The sequence below is a fragment of the Sus scrofa genome, chromosome 13 (genome assembly GCF_000003025.6).
Source record: "Sus scrofa isolate TJ Tabasco breed Duroc chromosome 13, Sscrofa11.1, whole genome shotgun sequence".
Taxonomy (NCBI): domain Eukaryota; kingdom Metazoa; phylum Chordata; class Mammalia; order Artiodactyla; family Suidae; genus Sus; species Sus scrofa.
Genome location: NC_010455.5, coordinates 2,343,589 through 2,358,058, shown reverse-complemented (window position 1 = coordinate 2,358,058; position 14,470 = coordinate 2,343,589). Strand labels below are relative to the sequence as shown.

Below are 14,470 nucleotides of genomic sequence, written 5' to 3'. Positions count from 1 at the left end.
CTGAATCAAAGTCTTCTTTTCTAGTTTGTTTCATTTTGTTTTTATGTACCTGGGTATTATCCTTGGGAAAAGAGGTACAGGCCTCCAGCTTCTCTTGAGTAAAGGTAACAATTGTAGAAAATGCATTACAATTTGGGGATTTTTGCATTATAAAGATGAATATTAGAAGACAACTTTTGGACTATATGTGTATATACATATTTTGGTCTTTTTTTTAGGGCCACACCCATAGCATATGGAAGTTCCTAGGCTAGGAGGGATCGAATTGGAGCTGTAGCTGCTGGCCTACACCACAGCCATAGCAATGCCAGATCCAAGCTGTGTCTGCAAACTACACCTCAGCTCACGGCAATGCCAGATCCTTAACACACTGAGAGGGGCCAGGGATCGAACCTGCGTCCTCAAGGATGCCAGTCGGGTTCATTACCACTGAGCCACAAAGGGAATTACTGGAATATATTTTTTAAGCAAACAGTTAAACTGATTCATTCCTTTTTTGGTGGGGTAGGGGGATGTGTATGAGAGAGGACAAGAGAAATGTGTAATCAAGCAACAAATGCATCGATGACACAGAGCAGAACAGAGTGAAAGCTTGGATGCAGCCAGAAGAACTACGCTTACTTTGCATTTTTTAAGAAATGTGAAACTTATAGCATCCATCTTCTCCATTACCTTTCCTTCTTCTCCGTTTCTCCTCCCTCTTTTCCTGCTTCCCCTACCTGCTTTTTTCTCTCATAAACAACAGGTCCTTTTAGTGTTTACAGATGGACTGGATGATGATTTAGAGCGAATGAAAGAAACATCTGAGCTTCTCCGAAAAAAGGGTAAGTGCTTGGAGTTGCCCTTTGCGGGCCTTGCTCCTCCCATAGGGGCTGAGACAGTCTTTCAGATTCCAGATGGCACTGGAACTGTGAGCTCCTGGAACTGTGAGCTCCTGAATGCTAACTCAGGTGGTCAGAGTTCAGTGCCCGGGAGGCTGATCCAGTTTCCCTCTTGATATGAATTAGGAGACTGTTCAGGTCTGAGGAGGCCGGGGGCTCCACATCCCCAACACTGACTAAGGGTCGCTCTGACTGAGACACAGGTAACCAGACAGCACCTGGCATCTGCTTTGGAGGGTTGCAGAGGCAGCTCCTACTTCGTGGGGGTGGTAGGCACTCTCTGCTCTTTTACGCTACCTAGGGGCCCAAAATGTCTCTTTCCTAAACTCTAAAATCACCCTAAAGTGGGGCCTTACTTCTTCCATTGCCTTTCTGAGGTGGGCTGGGACCTGGGACCCTTTGCTGCAGTGGCTACAGTGCTTGTATCAGGACAAACATCTCCTTAAGCAACAAAATACAAAGAAGCTATAAGGGACTAAAAATAACTGCATGAATGAGCAATTGGAATAAATTATGACCAACAAGCTACAAAAAGACCAAAAAAACCCAACTGTCACTTCTGAAGAGCCAAGAGCAAAAGCAGGGTGCTACACATGCGCTCTGCACACAACATCGCCAAAGAGATGGCCAGACAACCTGTCACCCCTCTGGCCCTGCCCCAACCCTCACCCCATGTAGGAACTAGCTTGCCACCCCCGCCACCACCCCCAATGAGTGAAACTGTTGCTTTCTTTCCGCTCCTGCCAGGAATAAAGCCTTGCCTGAATTTCTTTTCTGGCCCCTTATCAATTTCTATTGATTAAGGAGGCCGAGAACCCTGGTGGGTAACAGTTCCTCCCTCCTTTACTTCTTTTTTTTTTTTTTTTGCTATTTCTTTGGGCCACTCCCGCGGCATATGGAGGTTCCCAGGCTAGGGGTCGAATCGGAGCTGTAGCCACCAGCCTACGCCAGAGCCACAGCAACACTGGATCCGAGCCGTGTCTGCAACCTACACCACAGCTCACGGCAACGCCGGATCGTTAACCCACTGAGCAAGGGCAGGGACCGAACCCGCAACCTCATGGTTCCTAGTCGGATTCGTTAACCACTGCGCCACGACGGGAACTCCCCCTCCTTTACTTCTTGATTCTTCCTTTTTATCTGTCTCCAAGGACTGCTGCATACATATGTATATATGTACATATATATCCATATAATTGAGGTATAGTTGGTTTACATTAGTTTCAGGTGTCCAACATAGTGATTCAGTTTTATTTTTTGTATGTTTTATTTTGTGCGTTGTCATATTGACATTTTATTTTATTTTTATTATTTATTTTAAAATTTTTATTGGAGTGTAGTTGACCTACAATGTTGTATTAGTTCCAGGTGTACAGCAAAGTGAGTCAGTTATACATAAACATATATCCATTCTTTTCTCCCATATAGGTTATTACAAACTATGAGTAGATTTTCCTGTGCTATATAGTAGGTTCTTGTTAATTAGCTATTTTATACAACAGTGAATATATGTTGTTACCATCCTCTTAATTCCTCCTTCCCCTCCACAGTTTCCCCTATGGTAATCATAAGATAGTTGCAGAAACCTTGGCACCGGAAAGAGACAAGTGGCACTACGCACTCAGAGATGTAGAATAGCTGGGTTTATTCAGCACCAACGGGGGCTCAGAGGAGTCGCCTCCAGTCTGAGCACCAGGTTTTTGTTCTGGTAGCTTTTATACAATATGACAATATTACAAAAACAAAACTGATAAACAGCTCTGATATGTCAGAGCTGCTAGCAAGGACATAAGGCACGTAGTTGCTACAAGATTACAAGAATGGCGGTATGAGGCCAGCAAAGCTGCTGTCAGGCAAGTAGCTGCCTCCCTAGCTGGGGGTTGGGGGCGCGGTAGGGGAGGTTTGTTTCTTTAGTTGAAACTCTTACTTGGTTTTGAAAACTGTGAGTTTGTTTTGTGTAATTCCATATTTTTATAGATTATATTCCCTTAGAGTTATATAATATTGGCTATATTTCCTGTGCTGTACCATATATCCTTGTAGCCTGTTTTATACATAATAGTTTGTATTTCTTAATCCCCTGTTTGCATTTTGCTCCTTCCCTCTCCCTCTCCCCACTGGTAACCCTGAGTTTGTTCTCTGTATCTATGGATTTGTTTTTATTTTGTTATATTCACTCATTTGCTTTATTTTTTAGATTAAGTATGTAAGTGATAACTTGAAAGATTTGTATTTCTCTGTCTGACCTACTTACCTCCAGGTCCACCTATGCTGTTACATTGGCAAGATTTTCTTCCTTTCTGCCTGCCTCTTTCCTTCCCTCCCTCCCTCCCTCCTCTCTCTCTCTCTCTCTTCCTTTCTGTCTTTCACAGCTGAGTAATATACCCTTGTATATACAGTTGACCCTTGAATAACCCAGGGATTAGGGGTGCCAACACTCTGTGCAGCTGAAAGTTCATGTGTGGTTTTACAGTTGGACCTGGTATCCACAATTTAATTACAGTTGAGTCCATGGTTTTAACCAGGTGTATATCACGCAGTACTATAGTATTTATTTATTGAAAACAGTCTGCATGTAGGTGCAATTCAAACCCATGTTGTTCAACAATCAACTGTATACACCACATTTTCTTCATCCATTCATCTGTTGATGGCCACTTAGGTTGCCTCTGTCTTTGCTATTATAAATAATGCTGTTATGGACATGGCGGTAAATTTATCTTTTCAAATTATGTTTTTATTTTCCTTGGATATGTACCTAGAAGTGGAATTACTGGATCATGTGGTAGTTTTATTTTTAGTTTTTGAGGAACCTCCAAACTGTTTTCCATGGCAGCTCTACCAATTTACATTCCTGCCAAGAGTATGCTAGGGTTCCCTTTTCTCCACATCCTCGACAACATTTGCTATTTGTAGTTTTTTTTCTTTCTTTCTTTTTTCCTTTCTATGGTCACACCTGAGGCATATGGAAGTTCCTAGGCTAGGGGTCCCAAACTGGAGCTGCAGCTACAGTGCTGCCCGGACTGCATCTGAGATGTTGCCACAACTTGTGGCAACACTGGATCTTTAACCCACAGAGTGAGGCCAGGGATTGAATCCATATCCTCGTGGACACTATGTCATGTTCTTGACCCACTGAGCCACAATGGGAATCCCAGTGTTATTTGTAGACGTTTTGATGAAAGACATTCTAACAGGTGTGAGATAATACTTCATTGTAGTTTTGATTTGCATTTCTCTGATGATTAGTGATGTTGAACATCTTTTTCTATGCCTATTGATCATCTCTTTGTCTTCTTTGGAAAAACATCTCTTCAGGTCTCTTGCCCATTTTTTTAATTGTTTGTTTGTTTTTTTGATACTGAGTTATATAAGCTGTTTATCTACCTTGGATATTAGCCCCTTACTGGTCATATCATTTGCAAATATTTTCTTCCACTCAGTAGGTTGTCTTTTCACTTGTTGATGGTTTCCTTTGGTATTTAAAAACATTTAAGTTTTTTTTTTTTTTTTTTTTTTTAATTTTATGGCTGTACCTGCAGCATAGAGAAAATTCTCAGGCCAGGGATTGGACCTGAGCCACAGCTGTGACCTATGTGCTGGGGCAACTCTGGATCCTTTAACCTGCTGCACTGGGCATAGGATCAAACCTGCACCTATGCAGTGACCCAAGCTGCTGTAGCTCGATTCTTAACCCAGTGTGCCATGGGGGGAACTCTGAAAATTGAATTGGGCTTCCTTTATTTTTGCTTTTGTTTCCTTTGCCTTAGGAGACAAATCCAAAAAATATCACTACAATTATGTCAATAAGTATTCTGCCTATGTTTTCTTCTAAGGGTTTCTGGTTTCTGGTTTTATATTTTAGGTCTTTTATCCATTTGGAGTTTATTGTTGTATACAATGTGAGAAAATGTTCTAATTTCATTCTTTTACATGTCTAATTTTCCCAGGACTGCTTATTGAAGAGACTGTATAATCTTTTTTCCATTGTATAAAATTGCCTTCTTTGTTGTAATTGATCATAAGTATGTGAGTTTATTTCTGGGCTCTCTAGTCTCTTCCAGTGTATATGTGTCTGTTTTTGTGCCAATACCACATTGTTTTGATTAGTGTAGCTTTGTAGTATAGTCTGAAGTCAGGGAGCATGACACCCCCAAGCTTTGTTCTTTCTTTCCTCAAGATTGATTTGTCAAATCAGGGTCTTTGGTGGTTCTATATAAATTTTAGGATTATTTGTTCTAGTTCTGTAAAAAATGTCATGGATATTTTAATAAAGTTTGCATTACATGGAGTATTTTTGTGACAATTTGGCTTCAACTGAATTTAATGCATAGATTGCCACTCCAAGTTTAAAATGTTGCAGCTTTTCTGGAAGGGAATTGGGAGTATATGACAAAGGACTGCAGACTTTGGTTACATGCTAGATCAGCAATTCCATTTCCAGGAATTTATTTTAAGGAATAGCTAAGAAATGTATACAACTTTTAGCCACAGGATTTTAAAACAGCTTGTTTACAATAGTGAAAAGCTGATGTGTGTGTATGTGATTTAATGTTTATGATATTAACAATAATATTTGTTCTGAAATTCGGCAGTGCTTTCTAGCCAAATTTGAAAAGTGTTCTTGTCCATATGTTTTCTGTTATATGGAAAAATCCAGGTTATCTTTTATTGCCTGCATCAGTAGTAGGGGCTAGGTGCAATGATATACAACCTTCACATTTCAGTGGCTTAAATCTTACGCCTCATGTCCATTCATCTATGCCTCATTCTAATCACTCAAGGACTCAGGCCAAAGGAGGGGTCTTTTGCTGTGGCAGGGGAAGGAAATAGGGTAGAGTGTGCCCTGCTCTTAAAATCTCTCCCAGGAAGTCACCCAGGTCACTTTTGATCACATTTCACTGGTCAGAGCAAGCCATATGGACAGTTCTAACTTTCATGAGATAGAAACTATTTTTTTTAAAGGTAAGGAATGGAGGTTTAATCAGAGTTTATAACTTTCCCAAAGAAGTGAAATTCTATCCTTTGCTTTTAAGTAGAGGAACCAGAATATTGAAGAACAATTCCAATGACTTTCAGAATTTCTAAGAGTAAACCACATGTCTACTTCAAATATGGGTTTTAAAGGATGTAACTTAATACAATCGTGGGTGAAAACCTCTATGAAACAAAAAATAGAGGCTATAAGGGAGCTGTGAGAGTCTTTTGTTACCAACTGGGGTTCTTACATTCCTTAATAAATAGAAATTGATAAGAAGCCAGAGAAGAAATTCAGGCAAGGCTTTATTTGGACGTATGCATGAGGCAACAAAAACAAGTTAAGTGCCTTTGCTCCCTCCTGGTCCTTTGTGTGGGGTGTAAGCTGGTCCCTTAGATGGGATGGGGGTAGGGCAGGTCCAGGGGTCATCCCTGGGGGTGGCTTGGGTGTTGCTGAGTGCAGGGATCATGTGCAGTACTGGCCTTTGCTCTTTACTCTTCAGAAGTGGCAGGTGGGTTTTTGGTCTTTTTGTACCTTGTTGCTCATAATGTGCTCCAAATGTGCCTTATGCAGTTATTTTTAGTCCCTTACAGTTACTTTGTTATCTGTTGCCGGAGGAGAAGCTGAAAGGTACAAGCACCCTAGTCAAAGGTCCCAGGTCCCAGCCTGTCTCACTCTGTTGTTTCATCTAACTATTTAACTTTCAGCTGCTGGGATTGAAAGCTATCAGACCAATTCTTCAAGAGGATGCTCCAGGAGCTGGTTTTGATTTTAACAAAAATGCAGTTTGTGATAGGACAAATGAGGATATAGGAAGGGTGGGATGATGGATGAACATCTGGGGAAAAAACAAAGACAGACCATCCAAAAGACATGCAAGTAAATAGCCCACCTATTTATTATATGCAAGTAAATAGCCCACCTGGTCTTTTGAAGGATTCTCTGGACTCCTAACTATTGGCCTTGAAGGTGTCCATAAATTAGAAGAGCTCCAGGAGCTAGAATTTGGCAGAGGATTTGCATACACTCAACCTCTAAGCATCACACTGCAATCCCTCCCCAGCATCGTACTGAAGCAACTTGTAAGTTTTTTTTTTTTTTAAACACCATGCTTCACTAGGTCTGCTCATTCTAATAATTTTAAAAACCTTAAGGGAATTTTGTTTTAGTATGTAATGTGGTGTAGGATAATAGCAACGAAAAAAATCATATGTGATATCTGTTTTTAGGACACAATTGTGGAAAGAACATGCTGTAATATATATGCAAAGTGCTTTGGAGAAGATGGGCACAGAGGTGATGCTGGGGGCCCAGGGAGGAAGGTGAGAACCTGCTGGGTGTGCATGGTTGGTGGGTGAGAGAGGTGACACTTTGTATCCACTACATACCAGGCTAGTGTTATGTCTTAAATCCACCTTCTCTACCTCTGTCCTCCTAACAGACCTTTGAGGTAAATTGAGGATTGGAGAAGAAACACCACTTCAGACAGTTACAAATGTGCATTTCAGGATTTAAGCCCCTATGTCTGCCTGACTCCTGGGCTCACCTTCTTTCCTCTATGTTATGCTGTCTGCTTATATTTATTTGACAAACACTTTCACACACTGTACCACTGCACAGGAGTTGTCACTTTTTCACAAAGTTGTCAGTTGTCTAACATCTGTTTTCTTGATAGTATTTGATGCCTCTTTCTCTCTGATCTAATATTGTTTTATGGTATTAAGCTCTGAGGATGGATTCACTCATTGGTTTACTGGTTGTTAATATGCACCTCTCTGTTAACTCTAGGGTTGAGTGATAGGAAAATTACTACCTCGTATTTTTAAGGGCAGATATCTCAGTGGAAACAGTTCTCAGATATCCAGGGACACAAGGTTCTGTTCCCACTGGACTACAGCTTTATGATGGGGCTATAATCACAAATCCATGTATAAGGTTGAATAAAACCCATTAGCTTTTACATTCTCTTTTTGTAAGATTTTCCATGAGGTGGTTAAAATGAGGTCTTACTTTGCAGATCAATCTGAATTTAGAACGGTGTATAACTATTTTTTTGGAAAAATAAATTGTAATTATGCCTTAGCATTAGATTTTTCTCCTCTCTTGTTTTTCTTAAATATGGAATTGGAAGATCAGAAAATCAAGCCTGGAAACCTCTTAACATGTTTTTTGGAAATTAAAATATCCTAAAGGCCAAGATGGGAGTGTCTTGTTCTCTATTTTTTTCTGTCTGTTAGAATTCAGGGCTTGGTTCTGTTACTTTCGTATCTGTTAATTACAGATAGACAGTGGCTCCCATATCTTTTTAGATTAAATAGACACCTGTGGCTATAAAATGGTTAGCAAGACTTCCTTGAGAGGAAATGATTTGTGAGTATCTAATAAGAAATTAAAAAAGAGAAAGAGAGAGTGAGAGACTAAATAGCCGAGTCATGCAGAAATAAACAGCCATTTCTCATAAATACTATGGGTTGTAACATCTTTGTTTACTGATGTTTTGTAAAACCAGTTCACAGCCCTCTTTCAAGTTTTTCTTAACGTTTAACTAGAAGCTAGTTTTTGGCTTGGATTTTTTGCAATAGCATGGCTTAAAAAAGGTATTTTAGAAAAATAAAACTGTTGATGTACTGGGCTATAAAGACAAGTAGGTATTCAAGTTTTCACTTCCATGCAGACCAAGAGTATTGGTTTTTATATGTCTCTGTTCTTTATGCTTGACATTTAGTAGATTCTCAATAAAATGTCCACTCAATGAGACAGGTCTTTATTAATAACAGTTTTTATTTCATGTAGATTTGGGAAATGAAGAATTTGGAGTCCAAATTGTTTATGTTTTTTCTCTTCTTCTCAGGGAGAGAGGGGTGTGGATGGGTTACCTGGTCATCCTGGTGAAGAAGGTGCTCATGTAAGTACCGACTCTTACTTTTTTTTTTCTTTGAAGGAATATGGTAGAATGCGTCAAATATTAGCCATACTTATTTGTGCTTAACCATGAAGGTTTTTCTCATCCATGCCATTTAAAATGGGTTCAAGATAGCAGTATAAAAATAACCATTTACTGCAACAAGTGTCCTGTGGATAAAGTTTGTGAAGGTATAATCTCTGGAAGGTGTTTAATGATGAAATATGGTCATTTGGCTTTTTAATCAGTGATTCTGGGCTAACTGTAAGTGTGGTGTAACATGCATTTCTATAAGATTATTTGTTAATTTGGGAGAAAAATTGCAGATAATTTGTTACTATTAATGAAGCATCCATGCTTGTAAATAGCTTAACAAAATGAATTGAAGAGAACCATTCTTCCAACAGGATCACTCAGATGCCTTCTGTCTGAGTGGCTGAAGAGGCAGTGGAGTTACAGTGGGTTTTGCATATAACCCTAGATATATCCCTGAAAGGAAAAGTTATCTATCATGTGGTCATGGAGAAAGATGTGTATTACAGAAAGAATTGTTAGCTTGGAGACTAGAATGTGGTGGGGACCATCTTTATTACATCATATATATACCAGGAGTATTTAAAACCTCATCATTTTCAGTTAAATTTTTTTTTTTTGTCTTTTGTCTTTTTAGGGCTGCACCCACAGCGTATGGAGGTTCCCAGCTAGGGGTCAAGTAGGAGCTGCAGCTGCTGGCCTACACTACGCAGCCACAGCAATGCCGGACGGATCCTTAATCCACTGAGCAAGGCCAGGGATCGAACCCTCATCCTCATGGATACTAGTTGGGTTCGTTAACCACTGAGCCATGACGGGAACTCCAGTTAATTTTTAAATGATGGAAAATCACTCAGCCGTAGGTGTCTGTTTAAAAGTTGGTATGTATAAACTACTCATTTTCCTTCTTTTTGGTCTCAAGATACCTTTGCACTCTCAAAGGTGATGGCAAACCCTGAAAATATGATTTCTAACTACCAATATTTACCACATTAGAAATTAAAACTGAAGTAATTTAAAATAATTGATTTTATTTCAGAATAACAAAAATAAACCTACAACATAAATGATACCTTATTCCTTTATAAAAATAACTATATTTTCTAAAACAAAATGTTTTAGTGAGAAGAGTGGCATTGTTTTATCTATTTTCAGATGTCCTTAATGTCTTACTTATTGAACGACAGCTGGATATGTATATCTGCTTCTGTACTGAGTCTGTTGTCATATCTTTTGTTGTGTGCTCTTAAAAACTCTGCTGTATACTGAGAGAGAATACGAGTGAAAAAAGAAAACATTTCAGTGTAATTGGGAAAACAATTTTAACTTTGTGAGTACTCTCCCAAGTGGTCTCTGGGACCTGAGGAGTCCTGGGCCCCATTTTTTCATAGTACTGGCCTATGCAAGCATTAACATTATAATGCTCCTCTTAGAGTAGCATGTTGCTTTATTATTCTGAACATTTAGGCTTCTTGAGCTTGGAAAATAGCAGAAATTAGAGAAAAATGCAGCTGTTGAGACCTATGTTAGCTGATCTGTTTCTTTGATTATATTTATGGGAGAATTGCTCATCTTTTTTATTTTCCCTCAGTTAAGTGTAGATTCCAATGTTAGGGATACATTCAGAAATGGAAATTGTGAACTTTCGCTATTTTGTTTAGGAGTGGTGAAAATATTCCGTCCTGGTTTTAATGATGATTTAAATTGTCCTTAAGTGTTATTTTTTCTTTTTGACCTGTGGTTCCATGAGCCTGGCCAAGATTAAAAGAATAGTTTAAGGTCTGAGCAACCCAGTAGGATCATTGATGCCAATTTCAGACAAATAGGATAAACAAGCCTTCTTTTGTCTAGGGCAGGAGATTGATTTTGTGCCCTGTCTGCAGTCTTTTTTTTTTGTCTTTTTGTCTTTTCTAGGGCCGCACCTGTGGCATATGGAAGTTCCCAGGCTAGGGTTCTAATTGGAGCTGTAGCCACTGGCAATGCTGGATCCTTAACCCACTGAGTGAGGCCAGGGATAGAACCTGCAACCTCATCATTCCTAGTCAGATTGTTAACCATAGAGCCACAACAGAAACTCCCTCTTCTGCTGTCGTAATGCCCTAAAACCAAGATATATTATAAAGATCTTTTAGTACAGAGCTAGAAATATAATATGAATTACAGATATAATTTTATATAATTAAAAAACTTTCTACCTTAAAAAAACTAAAAAAACAATTGTAAAAATGGCCATAGTACCCAAAACAATCTACAGATTCACTGCAATCCCTATCAAATTACCCATGACATTTTTCACAGAACTAGAACAAACAATCCAAACATTTATATGGAACAACAAAAGACCCAGAATCGCCAAAGCAATCCTGAGAAACAAAAACCAAGCAGGAGGCATAACTCTCCCAGACTTCAAGAAATACTACAAAGCCACAGTCATCAAAACAGTGTGGTACTGGTATCAAAAGAGACAGACAGACCAATGGAACAGAATAGAGAATCCGGAAATAAACCCTGACACCTATGGTCAATTAATCTTTGACAAGGGAGGCAAGAACATAAAATGAGAAAAAGAAAGTCTATTCAGCAAGCATTGCTGGGAAGCCTGGACAGCTGCATGCAAAGCAATGAAACTAGAACACACCCTCACACCATGCACAAAAATAAACTCCAAATGGCTGAAAGACTTAAATATACGACAGGACACCATCAAACTCCTAGAAGAAAACATAGGCAAAACACTCTCTGACATCAACATCATGAATATTTTCTCAGGTCAGTCTCCCAAAGCAATAGAAATTAGAGCAAAAATAAACCAGTGGGACCTCATCAAACTGAAAAGCTTTTGCACAGCAAAGGAAACCCAAAAGAAAACAAAAAGACAACTTACAGAATGGGAGAAAACAGTTTCAAATGATGCAACTGACAAGGGCTTAATCTCTAGAATATATAAGCAACTTATACAACTCAACAGCAAAAAAGCCAATCAATCAATGGAAAAATGGGCAAAAGACCTGAATAGACATTTCTCAAAGAAGATATACAGATGGCCAACAAACACATGAAAAAATGCTCAACATCGCTGATTATAAGAGAAATGCAAATCAAAACTACCATGAGATATCACCTCACACCAGTCAGAATGGCCATCATTAATAAATCCACAAATAACAAGTGCTGGAGGGGCTGTGGAGAAAAGGGAACCCTCCTGCACTGTTGGTGGGAATGTAAACTGGTACAGCCACTATGGAGAACAGTTTGGAGATACCTTAGAAATCTATACATAGAACTTCCACATGACCCTGCAATCCCACTCTTGGGCATCTATCTGGACAAAACTCTACTTAAAAGAGACATATGCACCCGCATGTTCATTGCAGCACTGTTCACAATAGCCAGGACAGGAAACAACCCAAATGTCCATCGACAGATGATTGGATTCAGAAGAGGTGGTATATATGCACAATGGAATACTACTCAGCCATAAGAAAGAATGACATAATGTCATTTGCAGCAACATGGATGGAAGTAGAGAATCTCATCCTGAGTGAAATGAGCCAGAAAGACAAAGACAAATACCATATGATCACTTATAACTGGAATCTAATACCCAGCACAAATGAACATCTCCTCAGAAGAGAAAATCATGGACTTTGAGAAGAGACTTGTGGCTGCCTGATGGGAGGGGGAGGGAGTGGGAGGGATCGGGAGCTTGGGCTTATCAGACACAACTTAGAATAGATTTACAAGGAGATCCTGCTGAGTAGCATTGAGAACTTTGTCTAGATACTCATGTTGCAACAGAAGAAAGGGTGGGGGAAAAACTGTAATTGCAATGTATACATGTAAGGATAACCTGACCCCCTTGCTGTACAGTGGGGAAAAAAAAATAGGGTGTCTGAAATCCAGTGAACATCTTATACTTAGAACATGTCTCAGTTGGACCAGGCACAACTCAAGTACTCAATAGGTACTCACACCAATAGCTGCCGATGTGACAGCACAGCTCAGTAGGGCTCATTTTTTTTTGTCCTGCATCTCTCATGAGAGAGGTGGCTTCAAATATGTCATCCTCTGAATGGCTTGTAATGTTGCTTCCTTGCAAAGGAGGTTGGATTGGTCTGTTCAATGGTAGAGATGGTGCTTGCAGGTGCATGGGTTTCAGAATGTGCCCAGGATTTGCACATTCAAGTTCAAAGTATACAAGTGTTATTGATTGAGTCCAAGCTGTACTGCTTACTGCACAGCAGGCCAATAACTCAAGAGAAGGCGTGTTGGGATAAGGAGTATGGACTTTATTTGGAAAACCAGACGGAGAAGATAGACTCATGTCCCAAAGAACCATGTGTCCAGGGTTTGGATGCTAGTTCCTTTTCTAGAACAAATAGGGAGAGGTGAGGAGGTAAAGCAAAAAAGATGATAAGTTATTTCTAATAGTTCCTGATTCTGGCCAGACTCGGGAGAGGATCTGTTAATTTCTTCTTTCCTGCAGCCATTCAGGGTGAGCCTCATCAGGATGTTTCCTGTGAGCTAAATAAATGTTATTTTAATTTAACACTCAGGTGTGGGAGGCAGGGTTCCTGGAGATGGGCTATTGTGTATACTTTAAGCTATGGGAAATATCCCTTTTGTGATTAACTTGTAGCAAAAGCAATAGAATACAGAGGTTATAGTAAAAGAAATGGATCGCATATGGAGTCAGATTTGTTCTTCCCTATCATAAAAGGGAACTCAGTGTTCAAGTAATCGATTTCTTCTACCCCCAACAACACTGTTGTGGTGTAAATAATAGTCACCCTCAGGGACTCTGGTGGGGAAACTGGAAAGCGGACAGTGGACCTGCTGTTCGCTGGGTGTCTAGGGGATAGGCTGCCCTTCCCCCCAGGGCAGCCTGGGGCTGGAGGACTGCTTTTTCTCCATGCCTGGAGGGCCTGAGGTAAGGAAGGGCAGGCTCAGGTGGAGCTGCAAGGCTGCTGGGTTTCACAGAGAGGGTCCATTCCAGGAACCCAGGCTTGGGGCATCCAGCTTCTGAGCAGCCTCAGAAGTCAGGTGGTTTTTAAAAAAAGAAATCAGGTGGTAGCTTGCTGGCCACATTCTTTTGGGTACAAGGAAGTCACTAAATCCAGACCAGATTCCAGAGGGGGTGGGAGATTAGACTCCTCCTCTTGATGCAGCAGTGCAAGGTCACAGGACAGAAAAATGCAGAGATTTCCTTGAGGCCACCTTTGGAAAATACAATTTGCCAGCCACTTGGATATTTTCAAAATTTATCTATAATGAGATGGTGGTTTAAATACATGTTGGTTACGTATCAAAGCCTTAGTTATCATATCAAATTAGGTTATCTAAGGTCACAAAATAGTTATGTAACTTCCATAGGAAGAAAATAGCTAACATTTTTTTGTGAGCTTCCTCTGTTTCAGATGCATGACTAAACATCGTGTATACATTTCTTTATTTCATTTGCGAAATGAGATACTTTTCTTATTATTATTTTTCCCATTTCTCATATAATAATTTGCACTGGCCCAACATTTGAAAAGCTTTTGGTGATGTCATTTCTTCTATTAAGTCATGAATATAATTGACAGCTTTAAGCAACTGCTATGAACAAACAGGACATCATGCTTTTTTTTTTTTTTTTTTTTTTTTTTTGCCCTTTTAGGACCATAACTATAGCAT

The 14,470-nt window shown here is 39.7% G+C and overlaps 1 protein-coding gene across 1 annotated transcript in view; it reads left to right on the top strand.

Moving 5' to 3' along the window:
- The window catches only part of LOC100517188 (collagen alpha-4(VI) chain-like), a 134,047-nt gene that overhangs the window by 35,248 nt on the left and 84,329 nt on the right, over nt 1-14,470 (top strand). The window contains 4 exon segments of the mRNA XM_021071496.1: nt 746-824; nt 6,796-6,941; nt 7,089-7,181; nt 8,711-8,764. Of these exon segments, the coding sequence (XP_020927155.1) occupies nt 746-824; nt 6,796-6,941; nt 7,089-7,181; nt 8,711-8,764 (372 nt within the window).